The 24,622-nt window shown below is 35.3% G+C and overlaps 2 protein-coding genes across 6 annotated transcripts; one reads left to right on the top strand and one right to left on the bottom strand.

The window, feature by feature from the left end:
* The first annotated feature begins 3,974 nt into the window (after nucleotides 1–3,974).
* LOC110729768 lies at nucleotides 3,975–10,497 on the top strand. Of its 5 annotated transcripts, XM_021909551.1 has the most exons (9): nucleotides 3,977–4,300; nucleotides 5,057–5,177; nucleotides 5,917–6,230; nucleotides 6,376–6,435; nucleotides 6,595–6,718; nucleotides 8,660–8,873; nucleotides 9,024–9,268; nucleotides 9,745–9,976; nucleotides 10,082–10,497. In XM_021909551.1, exons 3-9 carry the CDS (start codon nucleotides 5,923–5,925, stop codon nucleotides 10,228–10,230), a joined length of 1,332 nt encoding a protein of 443 aa, XP_021765243.1. In that variant the 5' UTR covers nucleotides 3,977–4,300; nucleotides 5,057–5,177; nucleotides 5,917–5,922; the 3' UTR covers nucleotides 10,231–10,497. The 5 variants fall into 5 exon arrangements, with proteins under 5 accessions (XP_021765245.1, XP_021765243.1, XP_021765244.1 ...); XM_021909553.1 differs by having other exon boundaries at nucleotides 3,975–5,177; nucleotides 6,598–6,718; XM_021909552.1 differs by lacking the exon at nucleotides 5,057–5,177.
* Nucleotides 10,498–13,490: 2,993 nt separating this feature from the next.
* On the bottom strand, nucleotides 13,491–24,543 carry LOC110729766 (K(+) efflux antiporter 5-like). Its single transcript, XM_021909549.1, has 20 exons — nucleotides 24,009–24,543; nucleotides 22,327–22,370; nucleotides 20,875–20,942; nucleotides 20,601–20,685; nucleotides 20,427–20,488; nucleotides 20,165–20,240; nucleotides 19,958–20,032; nucleotides 19,250–19,321; nucleotides 18,976–19,059; nucleotides 18,806–18,874; nucleotides 18,625–18,702; nucleotides 18,449–18,537; nucleotides 18,200–18,296; nucleotides 16,905–16,958; nucleotides 15,989–16,084; nucleotides 15,520–15,708; nucleotides 15,359–15,436; nucleotides 14,354–14,398; nucleotides 14,141–14,236; nucleotides 13,491–13,959 (listed from the first exon to the last, which is right to left on the bottom strand). Exons 1-20 carry the CDS (start codon nucleotides 24,253–24,255, stop codon nucleotides 13,912–13,914), a joined length of 1,752 nt encoding a protein of 583 aa, XP_021765241.1. The 5' UTR covers nucleotides 24,256–24,543; the 3' UTR covers nucleotides 13,491–13,911.
* Nucleotides 24,544–24,622: the final 79 nt, after the last annotated feature.

The following is a 24,622-nucleotide window of genomic DNA, read 5'->3' as shown; positions in this document are numbered from 1 at the left end:
GACCGTTTTTGCTATTTTCTGCAACCGTTAGAGGCGGTCGCAAAAACCTTAATTTTTAGTAGTGTTCTTGAAGAATTGCATGCGGGATACTGCGCCTCCCATATAGGCGGCAGGTCCTTGGCTGCCAGGGCCAGGCGGCACTATTTCTGGTCAACACTTGAGTCGGATGCTATGTAGATGGTCAAAATTGCAACAAGTGTCAAAAATTTGGCAAGCTAATCCATCGTCCGGCCACCGACCTGACGGTCATCCACAACCCAATACCCTTTGCTAAATGGGGGCATGGATATCTTGGGGCCTTATACAACCGCTCCAGGCGGCGAGCGCTACATCTTAGTGGATGTGGATTTCTTTACCAAATGGGTAGAGGCGGAGGCGGTCAAAAACATCAAGACAATAGACGTCATCTCCTTCATCTGGAAGAATATCATCACCCTTTTTGGGGTGCCTATGTCTATGGTTATTGACAATGGTCCTCAGTTTGAGACGCCTCAACTTAAAACTTGGTTGGGAGACCAAAGGGTCTTAAGCTATTCGCATCAGTCGGCCGACCCCAAACAAACGGCCAGGTCGAAGCCTTTAACAAGTTATCTCAGGCGGGATAAAAAAGAAAGTAGAGATAGTTGGCGGCCTATGGGCGGATGAATTACCACATGTCCTATGGGCCATCAAAACAACTGCCAAAGGGGCAACTGGAGAAACCCCATTCCTCATGGTGTATGGGGCAGAGGATGTCTTGCCCATTGAACACTATGAGTCGACACTCCGGATCATGTTGTATGACGAAGAGGCAAACTGGGAGGCCATGCGGCTGACATTGGACTCACTCCCAGAGCGCAGGGGCAATGCCGCCTTACGCCATGAGATCTACCGCTTGAGGATGACTCGGGCTTACAACAAAAGAGTACACAAGCGCCCTTTGCAAGTTGGGAACTTTGTGTTACGGAAGATGGAGCAGTCGGTAGGGCGAATAAGCAAGGGAAAATAACCCCAAATTGGGAAGGTCCCTACCAAATCTATGAAGAAGTAAGAAACGGCAGGCAGCTGCCCAGAACTTGGAATGTAGATAACTTAAAAAAGTACTACTTCTAAGAATTTCGTAAATTTCTCGATTTGTTAATGAGAACATGCCTTCATTTCCAAGCTTGTCTTTTAAATATTTTGTTAAAGCTTCGCTTGCCCAATGTACATGCGGCCCAAGCTCTAATTTTATTACAACACCGCCTGCACAATGTGCAGACGGCTTTACTGTTTTTAATAAAGGGAGCGTCTTCCCCAACAGCAGATGCCCTTAACCCATCTGAAGGTGTCGACTGCACCAAAGCAACCAACCCTACTTATTCAATTTTTACTAAGTTACAAAGACTTAACGACCATCTATTATTTCAAAGAGGCTAATGGCCGGATATCATTATTCAAAATACCGTCTGCTCCAACATGAGTCAGACAACCGGCGACGTCCATTCGGGCGAATTCGTCGAGGAGAAGCATCCCCCATTTGGGTGGCATATTGCTCTACGAACAAAACAAGCGGGCCTACCAAATGCGCTAAGGCAGTGCTCGCAGCCGTTTGATTTAATCTAACTTGAAATCTAAAAAGCGTTCAGTTTTTCGATTGTTCTAGTACAGGCGAAAAACGACTACTGTTTCATTTTAGAGGCTACTCAACCGCCTCTTTTTGTTTTGGGGCAAGACAGGCGGACGACAATTTTTTCATCAAATAGGCTAAGTCAAGAAACTTAGCAGCTTAACTATATTTAACGAGACCTTTGGCCGGATACATTCAAGAAATTGAAACCGCTTGCTCTGCATGGCCGTCTGTCGCTTGTTTTGGAGCAATCACCATAGTGATTGATTGACTTAGAAACCATACATACTTTTCGAAGCATCAATAATTTCTAAGTCAATCAATCCATTCAACCGAAACCAACCGGCATCCGTCCAGGGGCAAGGACATTCGCATGGTACAAATGATCCCAGTTCCAGACTAAGACCAAGCTTATCACTGCACGGGAAAGACCGTAAACAACATAAATGAGTACAACTGATATTCACTCATTCTATGTAAAAAAAAAAATACCGAACACTGAAACACCGACTGTTTTAATTACATCCAATTCGGTTTTCAAAAAAATAAAAATAAATTACATCCAATTCCAAACAGTAAAGCCTTCATGTTAAAATAGCAAAATATTATCCAATAGTAATCTCTCACTTAAAGGATACGCTGATACAACAAAACGAGTTTATTAACAATAAGTTTATAAATGTTGGCATTCGTTATGTTATGTTATGTTGGCATTCGTTATGTTGGCAATTCAGGCTCAGGATTTTTAACAACATCTTTTGTCCTTCTCCAAGTGTACACCAGTTCCACATCACGATGTGAGAACTCTGTGTCTGCGAGGAACAACCTCGGATCCGATCGACCATTGTCTGTGTTTTGATGGGGCTTGGCTTTGTCAGGATAACTGTGCTGGCACAGGCTGGGTTTTTCGAGAGATTGATTCGGATGTTGTCCTAGCTGGTGGTGCTCGGGCTAGTCGAGTCGTCTCTGCTTTTCAGGCAGAGTTGCAGGCTTGTTTGTGGGCCCTTCATATGGCTATCCGCCAAGGTTTTCTTCGCCTTCTCATTTACACGGACTGCGCTCAGTTAGTCTCCTTGCTTGAACGTCATAACTCCTCGGATATTTCTTGCCTCTGGTTGATTCAGGAGATTAAGGAGATTCTCCCTCGGTTCTCTGCATGTCGAATTCGTAAAGTCCCTCGTCAGTGGGTGGCTCCTGCGCATTGGTTGGCTGTTAGGGCTCGAGATCGTCGTTTACTTTTATGGTCTTTTGGTTAGGATTTGCTTTTGGTTTGTTAGTGTTCTTTGTCAAAAAAAAAAAAAAAAACTAAAGAGACTTGAACGATGATTCAAAATCGGTAAACATTAGTGTCAACTTGTTCGTACGATCAATTCCAATGATATGAAAAGAGATCAAATAAGTTCACGTAAGTCAGATATGGTTAACATTGGGCCCCACGAAAGCCCCGTTACAATTGCGTTACATTACTCTCCAGTGAGTGAATTAATATGAAATGTCATGAATAACCCTAAATGTACAAGTACAACAACAAGCGCATACTCAAGAGGTACTCGCCGCATCTCTGCCCTCTTCTCTTCCTCTTTCTTGTTCTTCCACAAATCCTCCCTAATTAATAATTATATCTCATCTTCCACAAATTCAATACCTCCAAAATTAGGGTTAGAACTCAACAATCATATTAGAATCACCATAAACACAATTCTCCCTTCATCCACCATTAATCTTCATAAAGCCCTAGAAATTAAGGTTTGCCCAATTTCGAGGTTCAAGGCTGGGCAATAGCCGAATCGATCATCGACAAGCGATTATTCTCACTACAAATCTGGTTTTGGAGGTCCTTCTGGCTATCACAAGGTAAAGTTCGAATCTTTGCTTCACCATTGGAGTAATTGAATTTTCCTTCAGGAGTTTGTGGATTGTTGGTTTTGATTCATGAATTTCATTGATAGTGTTTATTACAACAAGTGTTGTTGAGTATTACATATTGGACTATCTTATTGTTGTCAATCGTTTCGAGTTGACATTGTGGCTATTTGCTTGGTATATTGGTTTTGTGTGTTGATTTTTTTTGAAAATTGCTATTGTTGGTTGGAAACAATAGGGAAAAGTAAGAAACCAACGAATGTTGACAAAAAGAGAGCACTCAAAGTTGTCTAACTACACAGTAGAAGCTCATACTCATAAGTCATAACAATGATCATTATTATAATCATAACTACATTAATCATAGTCATATAAATGAGAATCCAATATCACCTCAAAGCCCACTGGACTCAATTGAGAGTAGAGCTGTTCAATGGACAGAGGGTCCATCAAAAGCCCTGACCCAGCCCAATTATAAACGGGTCAGGCCCGTCCAATAATTAAACAGGTCGGGTCCTTATAGCGTCAGCTAACCATGAATCCTTACAGGGCTGGGCTGGGCTCTTATAGGGTTTATAATTTTTTGGCTGGACTCTTATAGGGACTATTTTTTTTTTTACTCTTATTGGGTATATAATTACTAGTATTAAAATCAAAAATAAATTTCCAAAGAAATTTCCTCCTTTCTAACGTCAGTTTCAATAAAACAAAAAAAATTCCCTTTCAAAATCCCCTATTTCCCCCAAATGATGAACCCTAAAAAAATTCCCAATTCTAAATCTTCAATTTATCACCTTCTTGCTTGCCGCTCTCAATCGTTGATTCCGTCATATCATTTCAATTACCAAGGTATGTTGTTCGATTTCGCTCAATTCTTCTCGATCATATTCAAGTAGTACATTTTAATTTCTTTTTTCAATTATTTTGATTTGTTTCATCTGGAATTTGTATGTTTTTGTGATTTTCATTATTAATGAGAAGATTAATGTAGTTTCCTATGCAATTTGTATGTTTCTTCTATTGCTAATTTTGTCAATTTAGTTTAGTTTGAAATTAGGAGCTCTGTTTAATAGATCTGCAATGAAATTTGGTTGCGGCTGAATGATTATTTCACCTTTTTAAGATTCTTTTTGCTAAGTTGATGTTGTTCAATAATAGGTGGTTTTCAATAGTTTTTCTAGCTTTGCTTTTTATCCTAATGTGTTCGATAACATTATAAAATTGGAAACAAACTATTTGTTTGCTATTTTGAATGTTCCTTGTTGAATGATTTGCTGGTTTCGTGTAAACGAGTTGCCGAACCTACTGCGTAACATTGTTTTCGCCTTTTGATCATGAATTCATTAGATTTTTGTTCGGAATTCGTAATATTTTCGACCTTTTTAAATTTTAATCGTCAAGTTATAATTTTTGTTCAAAATCCTACTTGGGTTTTCCTTAACATGTAATTTGATTGTTCATATTTGTATTTTCTGGGTATTATATAATGTTTTTGGGTATTTTTTGCTCTCACTATTTTTGTTTGTCTTCAATTGCTGCTATTTAATTTTAATTTCGTCATTTCATTTTTGTTTTTGGGTATTTAACTTTGTTTCCTTGGCACAGCACTATGCAATTCAGCCTAACAAGAGATATTGCGAAGGAACTTAACATTCGAAAGTGACCAATGCCAACGCTGGCCTAGTATATAATTCCTCGGTCTTTGTGAATGAATTGAGTTTCTAGAGTTAGTTTTTGTGATCCAATTTTCCAGTTCAAGGCTCATCATTTGTTCGATGACACTGCTATTACTTGTTTTGATCTTGGTTTTGATGTAAAGGTGTATAGTTGATAGATTGGATGCCATTTGTTAGTATAAAAATGGTTAAAACTTGTGTATCTTGAATTACATTCAATCTGAAGTCAGGCTGCTTGAGCATGAATAGTGTTTTACTCTCTTCGTTTTTATTCAGGTGTCCCATGTTGAATTTTTGTAATACAAAATATTTATATAATCCACTTTGAAACACATTAGCATTTGTTATAGAATGGCATAAGCAGTTGACAAAATTACTTCAATTCACCTGTCTATTTTAAATGGGCCGGGCCGGTCTTAATGGCCCATGGACAATATTGGCCCATTTTGGATTAAACTTGGCCCGGCCCGGTCCATTTTAGATAAAGCCCTGTCCGGCCCAGCCCGGCCCATTGAACAGGTTTAATTGAGAGTCAAGAATCCAATATAAATGGCAATGCAAGACTATGGTGGTCTACTTCATGCCAAAACTGAGGGCACCCCACCTTATAAACAATGAAGTTATTAACATATTTTCACTATGCAATGTTTGTATATAAGTAAATTAATATCTATACAAATACATACATACATACCTATGATATCCTTCTGGTTGTTTCGTATTATTTGTGTTGTTGTTGTACTTTATTCCATTATGCAAAATATTTATAATTTTTTTTTAATGATCTAGGTGAGAATGATGCTGTGGATTGAAGGAGGAGGTGGAAAAAGTGGTGACCTTTCTGCTAGTACTTCTACTGGTACAAGTACTAGTTCTATATACACGCTGCGGTCTCGCAAGGTAATTAGGCAACATGTACCCTCTGGTTTCCCAAAACGGAAGCGAAGTCGTCCCGGCATTTTTAAACCCTCGAAAGCTCTTCTGCAAGAAATTCACAGACTTGTGGAGAAAAAGGAACTAAAACCATTTTGTTGCGACATCCTAAACTTGGTTACTGATGATTGCCACATGCTCTCCTCCAACTCTGACTCTGACTCTCGCTTGTAAGCAACCCACTAGGCCCCTAACCTACTACCTTCCGCGTTATTATCCATTATTTTTATACTCTACTCACTATTATATTATGTGTGTATATATCTTGTCTAATTGTATGTATGTATGTATGTTGTTTGTTTAATCCTATTGCAGTTCTGAGGACTTGTCTCCAGTTCAACTTGCTCAATTTCCATTGTCTACGGTTACTCATCGGTACGGTGGTATTATTTATTGCATTTTCTAACCCATGCACTTGATTATTCTAGCTTATTCATGCATGATTAGCTTTGCTTTTATATATATGGGGTTAGTTGGCCTGGCTAATTAATACTTTTTGTTGTTTCTTTGTTATTGTTATACTGTCTTATACAGCAGCACTCGCACTCCCAAAGTTGTTGACCGTTCTTGTAGTCGGCTTAAAGAGAATCTTCAAGCCAATCTTGAGTTATATGCTGCCATGGCAAAGTTAGCCCTAGAATACTACAATTTTAAGCAGGTACTCCATATTATGAATAACTAGTTTTTGGCTATTTGCATATGGATACGAATAAGACTACATATAGGACGACTAATACAAAAAAATATACACTAATAGATTAATCATGTTGAGACTCTTAAACAACATCTAGTTACCATGATCAATAATCATACATTATAGGTATAACATATGAAAAGCATAAAACTCAAATAAGAAGAAATTTAATGCAGTCTTTACCTGTACAAAAGGTCAATTACTTAACTGAATACTCTAAATAATTTCATTTTGAGTACAAGGTAGTTTATGATTTGTAGTCATATACACAAGCAGCTTATACATGATCGATTGTTGAAAATCATGTGAGAATTTAATTTTTGAAACCCTACACCAATCATATATGAAAAAGGCTAATATTTGAAAAAGTGGGATTTAGTGAAAAGTAAAGGTTACAAGAAAAGAGCGTAGACTTATGTAGCCATATAAGATGATAAGAAGTTGGATATACTAATTTTTGAGAGATGAGAGTTCCTCCTTAGCTTTTCCAGAAAGAGCCATGATCGTGAATAGTTAGCTACCATGTTTATATGCTCTGCTTATGACTTTTGTTTCATCTTTAGATCGAGTTTTCCAGCCAATTTGTGAAAAATTCTGTAACAATAATCATTCCTTTATAAGACTCTCCTCCTACTGATGTCTTTGAATAAGTGACATATCAAAATTCAGTAATATGTAATTGTCAAGTTTTATATGAATTTATTGGTTAAGTTAATTAGAGTTATCGTGTATTTGTGAGAGTTTTGCATTCTAGTACTTTCACCCTTTGTGTTAATTGGTTCAACTTATTTAAGGAATTGAAACAAAGTAAATTGAATTGAAATTGATTTATGAACTTTTTACACTTCCAATAATCTAAAATTACTAGGAATGAATCAAAGTATGAAGGGGAAAATCTCACTCCACCTGATATGCTAACATATCAAACATTACGCATATTGAACCATATTTTAACGTCCACTCTTGTAATAACACTATTAGGAAAATGGTTTTGCTTATAAGCTAACAAAACAATTATTGAAGTACCTTTGACTTGGGTAAAATATTGGCTTACTTAGTATTACTAAAATATCTAGGTAACTATTAATAAACAAAATAACATATCCAACACAAAAGGGAAAATAGAAACAGATTTACAATGAGTGACTAAAGCTATGATTGTACTTCAAGTTTTCCCTGCAAAAAAAACATGTGCAAAAGTTCATAATAATTAATTAGCAATGTAATTGATAGCAAAGCTTATTTTTTGGGTCTTTATTAAGTAGATCAAAACCCCCACATATTCGTATCATATTAAATTGTCAACTTAAGAAAGGAGAGAACATTTTCAAACATGCCTATTAAAATCATGTAGTAAAATTTTCAACTTAAGAAAGGAGAGAACATTAAGTCGCTGATCACTCCGAGCCAATCAAGTTGCTTCTAACACTACTAACTCAGTACCAAGCACATGTCTTTTCTTCTGCATGATCTAATAAATCAAATCTAAACCATTAAAAAATATGAACATAAAAAAATAGATAGGTTGCGTTGATAGTGAAGCTTCAAGGAGAGGAAAACAAAGAAAACATGCGTAAGAGGCTATGAATGCAATTGGGTCCACACGAGAAGGGAAAGCCAAAGAGGGGGTTACTTGGAGCAAAAATAAGTTACACATTGAAAGATTATTAATTAAGGAATAAGAAGATAAAAAGGAGAGGTGGCGATGTAAAAGTGCGACATGTGGCGTTCCAAAGTGGAATATAAGAGATGTGTCATTTTGGGTCTTTATTTTTATATACTAGGTAGTGAAGTGATTGATATACAATTGTTTCATCTTTCTTATCTTCTGCGTGTTGTTATTGCTTGCTTGGATCACCTGTTGTCTTTCTTCAATTTTTTTACTTTTGAGGTGTTTGTTTCCAGCATACCAATCTGAAATTTACGGAAGTTACTGCTGCATCAGAGGACTGGGATTCGGATACCGTAGAGAGAATTCATATTAACTTCATTGCTGCTTCCTCCGATGGTGATTTTCAGAGTCTAATTTTTGCTGAATTGATAAATGATCCCCTCCTGCATCCGGATTCGTCTGGATATTACGTGCAAGGGTGCTGTGTGATAGAGAAGGTTGATTCTGGTATGTATGTATGTATGCATATTTATTTAACAATATATTTATGCACTAGTTTGGGATTTTAGTAATGTCGAATTGAAATTAAACTAAATTAATTAAATTAAATTAATTAAACTAAATAAAATTAAACTAAATCAATTAAATACCTTGAAGCTCACTTCAACAAGCTTTGCCCTTCCCACGAAGTTCAGCATCCTGGCCGTCGCTATGGATATCGAATTATCTCAGGAGATGTGTTTAAGGGTTATAGCTTCTGGGATTATCATCCCGTTGCATATGAGAAGCGGCCTCATCCCAAGTTTAAGCCATTGCCAATGCCATCTGCAGAATTGGCAATATACGTTGCTTCTGCCAAGAAGGCATTACACTACTTCAATTCTAAGCAGCAGCAGCAGCAGGTCATCTTTTCTTTTGCCTTGATATCCCACTCTTTTAGTAAGTTGCAATAGCTAGTATATTTGGATCCTAAACAGATTATGAACTGGGTTTTATATGGAAGCTTTATCTATTGTCATGGATAATTGTCATTTATATATATATATATATATATGTGTGTGTGTGTGTGTGTGTGTGTGTGTGTGTGTATGTGTGTTTATATATATATATATATATATATATATATATATATATGTGTGTGTGTGTGTGTGTGTGTGTGTGTGTGTCATGTACACTGCATCATAATATCATGTTACTGCTTCTATATCATGTACATAGTTAGGTATACAACGCAAGTGTCCCTGCATATGAAATGTGAAACATTCACACGCTTCTGTTTATGTATTATGAATATGGTGTTGCATGTTTTGTCATCTGTCGGTATTGACCAACATATATTTATGCGTGATAACTAACCCAAGTCAAGGTATTGTTTCAGCTTACCACATTCAAGGACGCAGAAGCCACTGCAGGAGCTCATTATATGACAGAAGATGATGGAACGGTTGTTCACATCAACTTCATGGCTCAGTCGATGAGTGGATCTCAGCAAGGGTTGTTCTTCGCTATTTTGTCAATCCCACCGTTTGACGTTGAATGTGACTGGGACGATTGGAAAGAGCCCTTTGTCAATGTGGAAGGTTGTTGTCGATTGAACAAGGCTGATTCTGGTAATGATGCTTACATTTTCAAATTCGATCTTTTTCAATTTTAGACATTTCATGCATTTCCAACTTGAATTGACTATAAAATTCGACTCTCTAACGCATGAAAAGGAAATCCGTTTGGTAGAGATTGTAAGCTTTGCAGAATTTTCAATGTTGGAAGAGTTATTCATCCCAGTCCAAGAGATGGTTACATTGCTGCTGAGGGAGATGACTTTGCTGATTATGATTTTATGAATATGGGCAGTGGTATCTACTGATGAGTAGTGGTATCTACTGATGAGTTTGCACGGGTGGCTTTTATATTTATGTGTTGGGCAGGTGATATGATTTGCATGTGTAAAGCTTTTGGGATAATATTTATATTTTTTGTCTTAGGGAAAATGCCACTTTATTGCATTTTAAAAGGAATAGTTGATACTGATGCATGCTTTTTTATTTGTAAAATTATGTCTATTATGTGTTTCCATTATTACATTATGTCTTCTTAGGTTACATTCATGTTCATTATGTCTGGTTAGTTTTAATTATGTCAAGCTACATTATGTATTGTTAGTTTTCATTTCTTTCATTCATTTACAATTGCTCCATATTAAATATTGCACCAAAAAATGTCATCAAGTGAATGGGATGCCGCAAATTGAACAATTACTCCATTTAGTTAACAACTTAGGGACCAATTAGAAAGTATATCAATTACTCCAAAATAACTATAAGTATATGCCACAAATTCAACAACTATATTCAACAACTTAGGGATTAATTAGAATGTATATGACAGTTCTCCATATTATGTACAAGTTTTCACTTCAATTCCTACAACAAAATATAACGAACGATTAGGGTGATATCATTAATGATAATGATAATAAAAAAGTTGATAAAGATTATAGTAATGATGAGAATGGAAAAAAAAAATTACATTGATAATTACAATTGACAAGTTCATTGAAATCTACATGTACCCGGTTTGCATCTAGCTTGGTAATAATTTACCCAACCTAACACACTAGGGTGACATAAGGTTGAAGGCGATATAGGATGTATCGGGTAGGATTCTAGTTTGGTGTCATGTGGAGGTTGGGATTGAAGTTTAGTTGGTATTTGGGGTTGGTTTGTGTTGGATTTTGCTATATTTTTGCAGGTATGGTTTGCATGAAACACTTGTTTCAATGTATCAGGCTTACCCTAGTGCCTTAAGTGCTTGCATATGAAGTTGGTGTTGGATTTGAGTAATGTTGTTGGTAAATTAGAAGCTAGCTTGGTTTTGTTGCCTTGAGATCAGGTTAGCGTGGACATAGCTAGAAGAGGTATGTTATGGAGAGTGGCTAAGGGGTGAAGATTTTTGTGTGTTCGTTGTTTTGGTTCGCTTCTCTTTGATTTGACTTGAGGACGAGTAAGAATTTGAGTAGGGGGGAATTTGATATATGCTACTGTACTTTATAGTGCATGAACATGAGTTTTTATGGAGGCTGGATGCTGATTTAGTTCGATTTTCGTTGTTTGTGGTTAGTCCTCCTCATTTGCAATTTGTTGATGTGATTAGGGAGTATTAAGCAGTTATTTGGAGCTTGATTAAATAATGAACATTTGTTTGTTTCATGGTGAGGGTTTTGGTATAATTCTGGGAGTGAGGTGTGAAGATTTGGGCATTAACTAAAGGGAGGAAAGCAAAGGAAGGAGGAGGCAACAAACAGGCAGCTAGCCGCGGCTAGCTGCAGTAGGTTGCGACCTATACAGTTGTGAGAAGTCTGTGCGGCTGAAGCAGTTGGCCACTACAACGAGCAGCTGGGTGCGGATCTGGAGCAGCGGGGTGCAGCTTCTGGCGTGCACAACAAATATTTGGGTCGTTTTAGTTTATTTTGCCTTATAATCTACTACGTATTATTTATTTTTCTTTGGAGGATAGTATATAAGAACTCAATTAATTAGCTTTGAGGTTAAGGAGAAAGTAGAGGAAGACATCGTTGTTCATATTTTTGAGGAGTTCTCTCAACTTTCATGGAGAACTAAACCTTGTTCCTCTTGGATCAATTAAATTGAAGCTTTTTGATTAATATAGTTGTGAGATATCTCTTCTTTTATTCCTTCTTGAATATTAATTATTCCTGTACTCTTATTTATATGATTGATATTTATTATTTTCCGGATTGATCAACTAGCTAGAGATTTATATCGTTTGATTGCTAGCTAGATGTGATTGTTGAATCCGTAATTGTTCAAACTTTCTTATCAAAGTAGCAGCATTTAATTGTTTTTTTTTTTTTTTTTTTTTTTTTTTTTGGTGAAAAGCAGCTTTTAATTGTTAAATCTCGTTTCTCTTTATTAATAATAGAAGGAAAGAAATTGTTTGCAACCACTTGTGTTGAATTCATCATACTTTATTGGTTTTGTTATTCTTAATGTGGCTATTAAACTGAAATTGAGTGTGTTCTTGGTTTGTATGATAGTCAGGGTTATTGATGAATGTTTTTCTTTGTTAATAACTTGTGTTATTGAGAAATTGGGTATTTTGATTCCACAATAAAGTATTCAAGGGAGTTGAATTGAAGTGATTTATGTGATCGATATTAAATTGACCAACAATTGTTACTTTAAAATATTCAAGGGAGTTGAATTGAAGTGATTTCTGTGATCAATATTAAATTGACCAACAATTGTTACTTTAAAATATTCAAGGGAGTTTAATTGAAGTGATTTCTGTGATCGATATTAAATGGACCAACAATTGTTACTTTAAAATATTTAAGGGAGTTGAATTGAAATGATTTCCTAATTTTCATCACTCGATTGTTCATTATTTTTAGTTTAATTAGTTTACTTACTATTTGAACCCTATACCTTCCCCATTATTGTTACTTCAAACTTTTGATTCGTTAGGTGTTTCTTTCATTAACATACATTAGAAGATTCCTTTTTCCTTGTGAATACAAACTTTACTTCCCTAATTACCAGCATATTAGTGTCAAGTAGCGATTTAATCTGGTGCATACATGACTAAAGCTTACCATGGAGCTTTGTTATGAAGTCATTGCAGGGTTTATAAGTGATTAGAAATCTCACCATATTAGTAGATTTAATTGATGTACATGATACTTTCACCGGTTAATTTTGTCTTATCTATTTTGAGAGTATATTTATCTAAGCTTTTAATTGTTTCACTCGGGAGGAAAGTCTTCTAAATATTCTTGTGTTCATTTAATTTCTTATCTTAGTTCTTTTACCAACACATCCCAAGTCTAGTGGGAAAATTGTATGGCAATTAGATCACTTAATCACATGTTGCTTAACGGTGGACATATATTCCATATTTCATACACTCAATAGAATTAGAGTGTCCCTTGTATTAACTATTTCATACGACATTTTTCACTATAATTATTTATGCATAAAGTCTTCCTATGGATTTCCTTACTTTATAAAAAATAAAATAAAATAAAATAAATAAATAAATAAATAAAAAATAAATTGATGCAATTATTGCTCTCTCTGATAAGTGACAACAAATTGCTCCTGAAAATAAATTCACAGAAAAGAATTTGCATTGTATTCATTTATATTGAAGTTTAAATTAAGGTTACAATGAAAACTAGAATCTTATGGAGGAAACAAAACTTCCAATATACTTTGTACTACAAAAGCTCTACACTTCAAACTTTCCTGGTCTATCCCTAGGTCGTGTACAGTAACTAAGATCAATGATAATGACAATTTTTTTGCACTCGTTGAAGAATCGCCCAAGACCCACAAGCGCAGCGTGAGGAAACATATGTACACAATCCAAAATTTGTGTAACAATATATATACATCCATGTCCCAACTATCAGGTTCTGTCAAAGTTAACATGATGCAGGTTCATCACAAGCTTCACTCTGAATTTTACAGCCAAAGCCACTTCTTTTAGGCCATTAATATGCTTTGACAATGGTACAAATTGAAGGTCACAACATTCTATTGCGTGTATCGATCATTGGAGTTCTCTCCTGCAGCTAAGAGAACAAGGAAGAAAAATGCAAAATGAAATTAGCAATCAATTTAACTTTGGAAGATTCATTTAGTGAAGGGTATGATATAAACAGGTCCTCAGCCCAACTAAAGGTAACTCTCTAGACCTTGACTGGAGAGAGAGAGAGAGAGAGAGAGAGAGAGAGAGAGAGAGAGAGAGAGAACCTCAATCGGTATGCTGCTTTCAGAAGGGAACCAATGCATAAGAACTCCCAAATGTGTCAAAGCCGGCATCAATTTAAACAGGATAGGAGTGGTAACCTTCAGTAAAAACAAGATTTAGCTGCAGAACTAGGTTGTAAAAGCTAGACAAGCTTTTTAGGCACTGTAAATAATCATCAGGAAAAGTAACAGTAAATGTTATCAGAAAAAGCTTACCAAGCTAAGAGCAGTTGTTCCAAGAAGTAAAAGATACATTGTCCCCTATAAAAAAAAAAATAAAAAATCTGTAAGTCGCATTAAAAAATAACTATACAGGAGGAAAGTTGCTGCTAGCCACCTTTACTGAAATAAAAGAGAAAAAAACTGGAGTATTCCCAAGTGGAGGATGAAAAGGCACAGCCCCAAAAGAAATGAGTAGAAATAAACAAACTCATTTTGATGCATCCAGCTTTTAGCATTATTATCTCTACCAATGTAGCCTAGCAGAAACTACAAGTAGCACTCTAGGAAATACCACACCAAGCAAAAGAGGCAATGCAGCACTGAACAAATGCTATCAGAGTAATCAGACAAAACATGCACAAAATAGACTATTGCTGCAAGGGCTTGGGAAATTCATAATGTATACAACCTTAATCTTCACCATTCAAACTAACAAACAAGTTTACCACCAAAGAAAAACTTAATGATAAAAAAAGCAGGATCATTCATAAATTAAGAACAAACACAGGATAGAGCTCAATACTAGAAAGACCTTTCACAAATTTGGAATACTTCTAACCGTTCTTGGTGTCAGCATTGTACTAGAGATATCCACCACATTTCAAAAAGGAATATAAGGAAACAAATAGCACTGTGATAGTGTTGCAAAGCCCTTGATTTTTCCAAACAATCAAAGAAAACAGATACAGCGAAAGCGTTTTTTATTTATATAGAAAATAATATTGAAAAATGGAAAATATTTTGCAGAAAACAAGGAGTGCCCCAACCTTAACAAGAATAATTGTCTATCAACCACATTGGCAACATTTTAAATATACTCTAGATAAACACCAAATTTATGCAAGGGATTCTCAGAATAGAGAACAAAAAACAGATTAATCATCCATTACCAGTTTCCAGCCACACATGTCCCCAAAATAGCCAAGCAAGCTGATTTTCAAGATATGAATATACGATGCAAAAAAACAAACATTATGTTTTTTATAAAAAAGAGAATACCTCGATAAGGTGAAGATTTGAAGCACGGCTTAGAAGAACAAAAGCGAATTCTCCAATTTGAGCAAGTGACAATCCAACCTGTTTGTGTCATTTCAACATAAGTCAATTTTGTGCAAGCTCTCTACCTTTATAATAAAAAGAACTTCAGAAGCTATACTTACAAGAAGAGATGTCCTGATACTGTAACCAAAAGCCTTAGTTATCACAGCCGTAACAGATGTCTTAAACACCACAACCAAAATAACTGATGCAACCAATATATCCACATGAAGCCAAAGAAATTGCACACGTATCAGCATTCCAATGCTGGAAAGAAAAAGAGCAGCAAACAGGTTACGAATTGGCTCCACCTGCAATATACGATTTAAGAAACAAATACTGCTCAAAAAGGCTTCATGTACAAATATAGCTCAGAAGCAAACAGTAAGTAACATAAATAGCAAATTAGTTGAGCAGACAATTATTGCAGAAGCTTCTACAATAGTGACTCTGAAATTTTATCTGTTTTCAGAATTGACAACAGCTGAATTGAATACAGGCATTTTTCTTGGTAATGTAGCCCAACATAGGCAAGCTTATAAATGAACTACATCCGAATAAATGAATTCTGGTTCATATACAGAAACATACCTGGTCCAAAGTGTGCTGTGCAAAGTCCGTTGTAGAGATCATGACCCCAGCTACAAATGATCCCAGTTCTAGACTAAGACCAAGCTTATCACTGCACTGGAAAGACCGTAAACAGCATAAATGAGCACAACCGATATTCACTGATTCTATGTTAAAAAAAAAAAAAAAAAAAAAAAAAAAAAAAAAAAAAAAAAACCAAACACTGAAACACCGACTTTCAATTACATCCAACTCCAAAGAGTGAAACCTTCATGTTAAAATAGCAACATATTATCCAACAGTAATCTCTCACTTAAAGGATACGCTGATACAGTAAAACAAATTCCCACAAACAATTGTTCTTTACCCCAAACTCACTTAGGATCGATATGACAAAATATGAAATTTTACAGTATGTCACTAGTAGCCACCCACATAAGGACAAATAGTCCAAACAACCACAGGTATATCAAGTAACAGAGTAACTAAATTCGTGACATTGAACTAGTACATAAACTACAAAAAATTCTTCAGAATAACACTTGTCATAATTCTATATGTCATTACAACAGAGAGCTCAACTTTCAAACCAATTGTCCAAATGAATAGCATATTGGTGTTACATTAAAGACTTGAAATAAGATAATAATAAAAAATTTAATAAAATGGACACTATAAGATATCCCAAATTTGGTGATGCAATTGAAACATTAGCACACAAGCCATACACAAAATAAATATTTCAGAATTGACAACATTAAAAGCCAGCATAAATTGGATTCTATTAAAAGCCAGCATTTGTTTATGCATAGATGTACATGCACAAATTATTATTAATATTTAAACTAATTTGTCAGAAGTGGGAATTATTTCAGGCTGGAGCAAAAAAACACAAGAACAGATCTTATGGAAAAATGATTGTGTTGGTAGTACTCACCCAAGCAGACAGCAAGCAGAATGCCACCAAAGCAAGTTGATAAAGTTCATTTGTCTGAAAAAGGGAGAGAAATAAATGCCAATCGACATGTTTAATTGAAAGATGGTAAATTGGATAAATAAATTAGAAAAAAAAAAAGGCGAAATATAGTAATAAGAAAAAAAAAAGAGGGGGGGGGGGAGAGAGATGGTAAGATACAAGTTGATCATGTGTACTATATTTTGACAATTACTGAGCAAAAACCAAATAGAAAAGCATGTGAGTTAAGGACGGTAGACATCAACCACGGTAAAAAACAAATAAGGTTGATAATCATTGTTATAAGCCTATCAAAAGCCTCACATAACTGATATGTTTACACATATACAAACAAGTAAAATCCCAAAGTAAAACTATTCTTAATCGTCAAACTACTAGATACCTACACACATGCGAAATCCTTGAAATGTTATCAATGTTTCCTTTTGCAGATATATCTACATCTACCACCCAAGATCACACCTCCGTCCTTAGCCACTTTATTCAAAAAGTTAAAACAATTAAAGGGTTTGATTATACGATGCTCATGTTCAGACTTCAGATAAGAATATTTAGGGAAAAGGAAGGGGCGAGTAAATGAGGGATCCGTATTCCCATGTCTGGATATGCACGGGGCTAAAAGAAGGAAAGAAAATGGAATTATAGGGATCCATTTTCATTCCTGTTTATATAAAAAAAACATTTAATTGTTTGGAAATTTTGGAAAAAAAAATGAAAATCCTCTTATTATTTTTCCTCGCCCCTCCCCTCCCCTCCCTTTCCCTTACCTCTATTTATTTCTTTCCCCTCCCTTACCCCTACGTTGCAATCCAGATAATTGTTCAATTATTACCACCAAATGAAACTATGAAAGTATGACCAACTAAATAGTAAATGCTGAATTACTGATAAATATTAAAGCATCTGCCATGAGAATCAAACTCTCCAACATCACATAACAATCCTCAACATACTTGTGACTGTTTTGTTGTGAGAGAATTTCGATTAACATTTGGGCTCCTTGGTTCTCCCACAAAAGCCTCTTCAATGAAGAACATTTCAGGACTAATGTTTGAGGAAACCCACACAATATAATGCTTCTTAGCTACCAAATTTAGCCTTATGAATTTATGGTCCCTGTGACCCCATTAACTGCAATTGACCAACAATTTTTTTATTTAATGTGAATTCAATTATTAATCACGGCTAACTCAGGAAACTTACAAGTTTGATGTTTCAATAATTATTTTGACAGTGAACAAAATATGATCACTCACCTGAGATGACAGCTGTATCATCAGCTTTAGGAAACGAGGTATAAATGACCATGTTAATATAGATGCAGTTGCGAGGTAGAGAGACAAGATCAACAACCTGAAATTAGAAGTCACATAAATAGAATGATTAAAAAAAATGTAACCATCAAATGAAGTAAAAGTAGGGACAAAATATTTCGAGTTAGAATCATAGTTTTGGATGTGGAAGTTTGATAACAAAGTAATCTTGCAGACTGCATAAAAACTTACAATCTACCCATTGAGGCAATTCCCATCAGAAGGCCACTGTTACCACCCATAACTGGAAGCAATGCAAACAATAACCCCACAGCACAATCCTGAAATCTCTCAAAGCAGAATAATAAACAGATATGAAACAACTAACTCAAGATCCAACTTCAGCAAGAAATTCAATTTTAAATCACCTGAAAGATAAGTATCCCAATAGCAACTTGGCCATGTAGAGCATTGTTCTGGTTTCTTTCTATCAAAAATTTCACCACCTAGATAAAGATTTACAGTGGAAGATTGTCATGTGATGAATGCAGCCACATTATAAAAACATAATAAACCGTCAGGCTACAGCAAGAGTACACAAGGAAATACCACAGCTGTTGATGACATAGAGAGGAAAGAACCCACAAACACCCCCTCTGACAATTTTCCTCCACATATCTGCAGGGACGGTCATATATTATCACCATAACCACTTCAACATCAAATTTACGAGTAAATATTAGTTCAATAAAGTACAAGTTTGAATCCTGAGACTTTACCATAGCAGTTATGCCACACAAAAACATGAATACGATAATTTGAAGCATCCCACCAAGAGCAGATACAGGCCCTACTGCTCTGAGCTGCACCAAACTACAGTTAATACAGCTTCTACCATAGAGTATGAACACATTTGTGGTTTTAATTTATTTATGTTCATTTGTCAAAATGAACACATAAACTTATTGTAATGAAACTCTCCATCAACAAAGTCAAATTAACAGCAACAGCAAGAACACAGATAAAAAAGTAATCAGGAAAAAGAATTCTTGCCTTGGTCATGGAAAATTCCAATCCTAAAGCAAATAGAAGGAAAACAACACCAAACTGTGCAACAGTTTCAACCTATACAGAAGAAAACATGTAAAACAAATACAGAACGGTTAGATGGCTGAAGAAATAAGTTCCCAAAATGTGGTAAAGCTAAACACAGTTAAAAAGAGAAACTATCAGAGGCAAATGGATTAGAAGCTACATGAAAGAAAACATTCCGCTATACAAGTCTCTCTTCTCAAAAGGTCACATTTTACTGTCATACACAAAATATAGGAAAAAAGAAACGTTCTATGTTCACTGTTGTACAATAAACTATATATTTCCTCCCTACATGTTGTCTTTAAAATACTTCCGTGGATTTGATGAAAATGAAGTAAAATATGATATTAAAGCAACTGCAAAAGCTGAGGAAGAGCACGAAAAACTAAATATTTGCAAATCATACGAACAAAAGCTCACGACATATTATAACAGAGCATGGCAAGGAATTTCTAATATTTTCTCCGTTTCTTTTTAGTTGCTACACTTTCCTATTTTGGAAATTTTTAATTAGTTTCTCTCTCCTACCCACATGGGTCCCTCTTATTTTTCTCTCTATCTCTCACCTCTTAAAAAAATGCCTAGGAGACCGTGAAAATACGAGTGTAGAAACTAAAAAAAACGGAGGAAGTATATTTGTAAAGAAACAAGGCTGTCTGACTTCACCTGAACCATTTCACTGATACAATTCAGACCCCCTGGCCCAATCATTGATCCCGCAAGGAGGTAGCCAACAATAACCTGCATTCGGTTATGAAAGCGAAAGGCTTAATACGCATAAATGCAGACAAATAAAATCCATTATCTAGATTCTAGAATCAACATCTCCCCCCCCCCCCACCCCCCACCCAAGCAGGAGGTAAAAAAAAGTACCGGTTGTCCCAAACACGAAAAGATAATCCCTCCAACGGCAGCAGATACAATCAGTATAACCAAATCTGAGATTAACCTGTTACAAATGCAAAGCAAATACAATTTGTAAATCCAGCAAAATTGATATCCAAAAGAAAATACACCACATAAATACCTAGTTATGTTCGCATAATAATGAGTAGCTTCAGTTTATTTGAACTGAAGAACAAAAAATATAAGGACAAATATAGTTGACAGATGTAAAAGACAATTAATCACATACCTAAAATCTACTTGAAGAATTGGATATTTTGATTTCTTGTTAGACATCACAAACACATTATCCTGCAGGAGGACAATGTAATGAGAGTTGTCCAAAAAAAAAGTCCATAATAAACTGAATATATTATTTGCAAATTCAGAACAAGAATGCATCCAAGTTTGGACTTTGGAGCACCTTTTTATCAATCAATGTTGCCATGTCATCAGACTCTTCATTATCCAAAGAGAAAACATCTTGGATCTGAAAGGCCTTTGTTCCACTGCCACGGTAATGTTGGCAACACAGTAAAGAATAAGAATCAAAATACAAAAATAAACAAAGCAAACTACGCTACTTAACCTTTCTCGCAAGAATATATATATATATAAAAAAAAAAAAAACACTCTAGATTGAACCAGATCTGACAAATGCAATAACTACTGCATAATGCCTCCAGTTATTTTCTTACTTTGCTTCTCCTGTCTCATTTTTCTTGCCTTTTTCGTGAGAAATTTTAGCAACAGTCTCAAGCTCAGCCTATTGAGAAAGAATAAAATAATTAACATCATGCTTAGCCACAACTTCATATAACTTACAAGTGTATACTAACTATTTCATATGAGAGACATGACAGACATACATTTAGTTATAGAGCAGTAACAAAATGACATTCATAATTAAAAAATAAATAAATAATAAATAATAAATAAAAACTTTGCCCTATGATGTTAAAATAAAGTAATGAAGACAGATGTAACTATGCAATGGAGTGTATGAAGAAAGGGCATTACCATATCAATACCAATGGGACTATTAAAAGGGAGTGTGAAGAAAGAAATTAGGGGTCATTTGGTTCAACAAAATAGATTGGAATGGATTGGAAATTCCATATCATGTTTAATAAGTTTGGTTATAACTGGAATGGATTTGTATTTAATTAGAATTTGTATCTAGGGTGGTATGGATTTAGAATCTTAGGGGATGAGGTGGGGATGAGATTGTAAGGAGTTGGAATGGAGTTAAATACTAATATATAAGGTTCCATAGCATAAAATGTCCAACCCAAACCTAACATTGGAACGGATTTGAAGCCATTTCAACTCATTTCCCTAGTGGATGATCGGCCCCACCCAAAATGAGAAATGGTGCTTATAAATAGCACATAAGTTCTACGAGGAAATGGGAAGACTTTGTTTAGGGGCAGAGGAAGTAATTGCTTCATAAAAACTAGATACGCTATCATATTCCATTCAAGTTTACAGAGATCACTACATTGACATATGACAATAAAATTATGTAGATCATATGGCGCCAAATACATATTAGCAATTAAAAATTTTCAAAACCCTTACTATCTTCCTCTAATCCAGCTATCCACAGGATAACATGTCACCTTGCATATACTTTACAAGATAGACAACATTAAGTTTGAACATCGGACTGTAAATACATATGTTCTTCTATCGTTCATTAATGATCTAGAAAAGCTAAAAATTGCATGACGAAACTTATTTATTAATCAGAGAATAACAAGCCCATCTCGCTCTCCCCTGTCTACTACAGTCCTAAATGAAGTCACCTAGATGCCAGATGGCATGCCAAATGCATTATAAACAATCGGCTTACTGTTCATCATCATTGTGATCTTACATAAGACCCTAATAGTCTACCGACTACACTCAGCAGTTCATTAATAGACAAGGGGGAAAAGAACATCATGTGCAGAATACTTAAGATGTTAAAGCAGCCAGACCACATTGTACGATTTTAATTTAGATACTTTCACATTTCATGTAAGCAAATCCGTTCAAGCATAAAGCCTTGTAATAAATACTGAGTATCTAACAAGTTTAAAAATAACTATTATAAACTATTGAAATCAGAACCAAGAATATGGAGGCATTGTGGAATGTGGACCTACTTGCTTGTCAGCTACACTGGTGTTGAAACTACTTCCATCAGAGCCTGAAAAATACATCATAAAAGAATTTAAAATGACATCATCATCATAAAGTGATCAGGAAAACAACATCAACATCAATTAACTGCAGACCTTAAAAGTCATTAAAATTTTAAGTAAACATGGTTCTATAAATTCCTTGAAAAGAGGACCTTGTGGAAACTGAAAACATAATTTGGATGTTGAACAGTACCCACAGAAAAACAAATTGATAAGTTCCTAGACACAATCTAGAGATGAAGCAAGAGTAAATATTATTTATTTGACAATAAAAATCACCATATCCAGAGGTATTTGTGGTCTCAAGTGATTTCATGGACAAATTAGAGTAACAAGTTCCCACAATAAACCTATAAAAAAATAAAAATAAGTTTGGGAGGGGTTGGACTTTGGAGATTAAAGACACTTGAAGAGGAGTTTGCACAGATAAATTAGGACCTACATTAAATACGAATATATCAAACCATCATATATGAGGTTTGATATCAGCTAGTATCAGCTTAAATCTTAATTATAAGTCACAAAGCAATCACTTCCCTGAGTAAAAGGTGTTAACTCCAACAAAAACTTTAAAAAGAATTTTCAGAACTGAACTAAAAAAGCCAACTTTTCAGCTTTGGCTAATACAAATATTAATATTAAAAAATTGAAACAAGAGAAGAAGAATTCCTAAAACAAGGCCACAAGGGTCACAATATGCTGCACGGCTGAACCAGCACCAAAAATTGACCCTTCCATGATTTGTCATATTGTCTACACAAATCTTAGCATAAGGCAGGATCGCAATATAAAAAATAAATAAGATATACGGTTTGTTTGGATAGCAAAGTGGAATAGAAAGGGAAGAAACGGAAAAAGAAGGAAAGGGGAGGAATGGAGGGGGGGGGAGAAGGTAAGGTTACATTTTCCCTCCAAATCTTTCTAACATTGGAAGGATTTGGTTAATTAAGAGGGAAAGAAAATGAATCCTTTCATTTCCTTTCATTTCCTTTCCTTTCCCTTCCCCTCCTATCCAAAGAAGGGAGGATGAATACATTCATTTCTATTCTTTTCCTTTCCTTCCAATTTTCTCAATCCAAACAATGTGATAAAATCACCCCGTAATTGAGTAAAAGTCACCCTAAGATTCAATTTATATGTAAAAGTCTCTACATCAGCCCATCCATTGTTCAAATTCATCCTCACTCAGATAGATAAACATAACAATGTGATTATGAACATACATCGTCAAAGTTCGTCAAAAAGCAACACATCCAAACACAATCACAGGAACGGACCAAGGAATTCGCCACACTAGCCATATCAGCCAAATGCATCCGAATAAGCTCCCAATTAAATATACTCACTCTTAGTGTTCATTCTTGCACCGTGAAGTAGTAATCATGCTTAAATCAAATCATATTCCTAAAGTCAAAATTACCTGAGACATTACATACCAATGCAATCAAATGCAACACTAATTCAACTACAACTAAACTACTTCAACTCAAATTATAACACAATATCAGAGTAACAACCCAAACAAACACCAATTTTCTCAACTTTCATCAATGCTAACACTATAATTCAACATTCAATTAAATTATAACCTGAAATCCACAAAAACCCTAAAAACAAACCAAAAAAACCAAAAATCATCAAACCTTCAGGCTGATCATTCTCAGAAAACTCCTTCTCCAACACATGATCGATCATCTTGGCGATAGTACCCTCACCATCAGGCGGCGTAGAATTGAAGATATTATTGCCATAAAATCTCTCCCGCATTTCTTGGTCAGATCTCGCGCAATTACAGAAATTGACGCCGATTTCAGCAACCATTAAAATTGAAACAATACAAACCCAAAATCTGCTGAATCTCCAACTGAAAAAGGGTTCCACATTCGCCATTTTCGGAAGCAAGAAAGATGAAGGAGGGTTGAATTTTCTCTCTCCTGGAATCCGGCGGAAGAAGAAGGGAGGTTGGAATGAAAAGGGAGAAGAAAGAAGGAAGTTTGAGTTCGTTAAAAAAATGGAATTGGGAATTTCAAATAAAATTTAATTGGGATTTATGATGTTAGCGGGATCACCATTGGTTGCTTCAAATGGCAACGATGTGTGCCTTTTTCTTTTTTCCCTTTTTCCCTCTTGTGTGTTTTGACTTTTTTAGGTGCAAATCTAACTCTATTTCTTACATGGTTGTTAAAGCTACTCGGGTAATAATATTCTCCCATTTGGGTAAATAACTCTTTTAAATATGATAAGGGAACAGTGTTGT

This window comes from Chenopodium quinoa, unplaced genomic scaffold, assembly GCF_001683475.1.
Source record: "Chenopodium quinoa cultivar QQ74 unplaced genomic scaffold, ASM168347v1, whole genome shotgun sequence".
NCBI lineage: Eukaryota > Viridiplantae > Streptophyta > Magnoliopsida > Caryophyllales > Amaranthaceae > Chenopodium > Chenopodium quinoa.
This window is presented reverse-complemented; position numbering and strand designations above follow the sequence as displayed.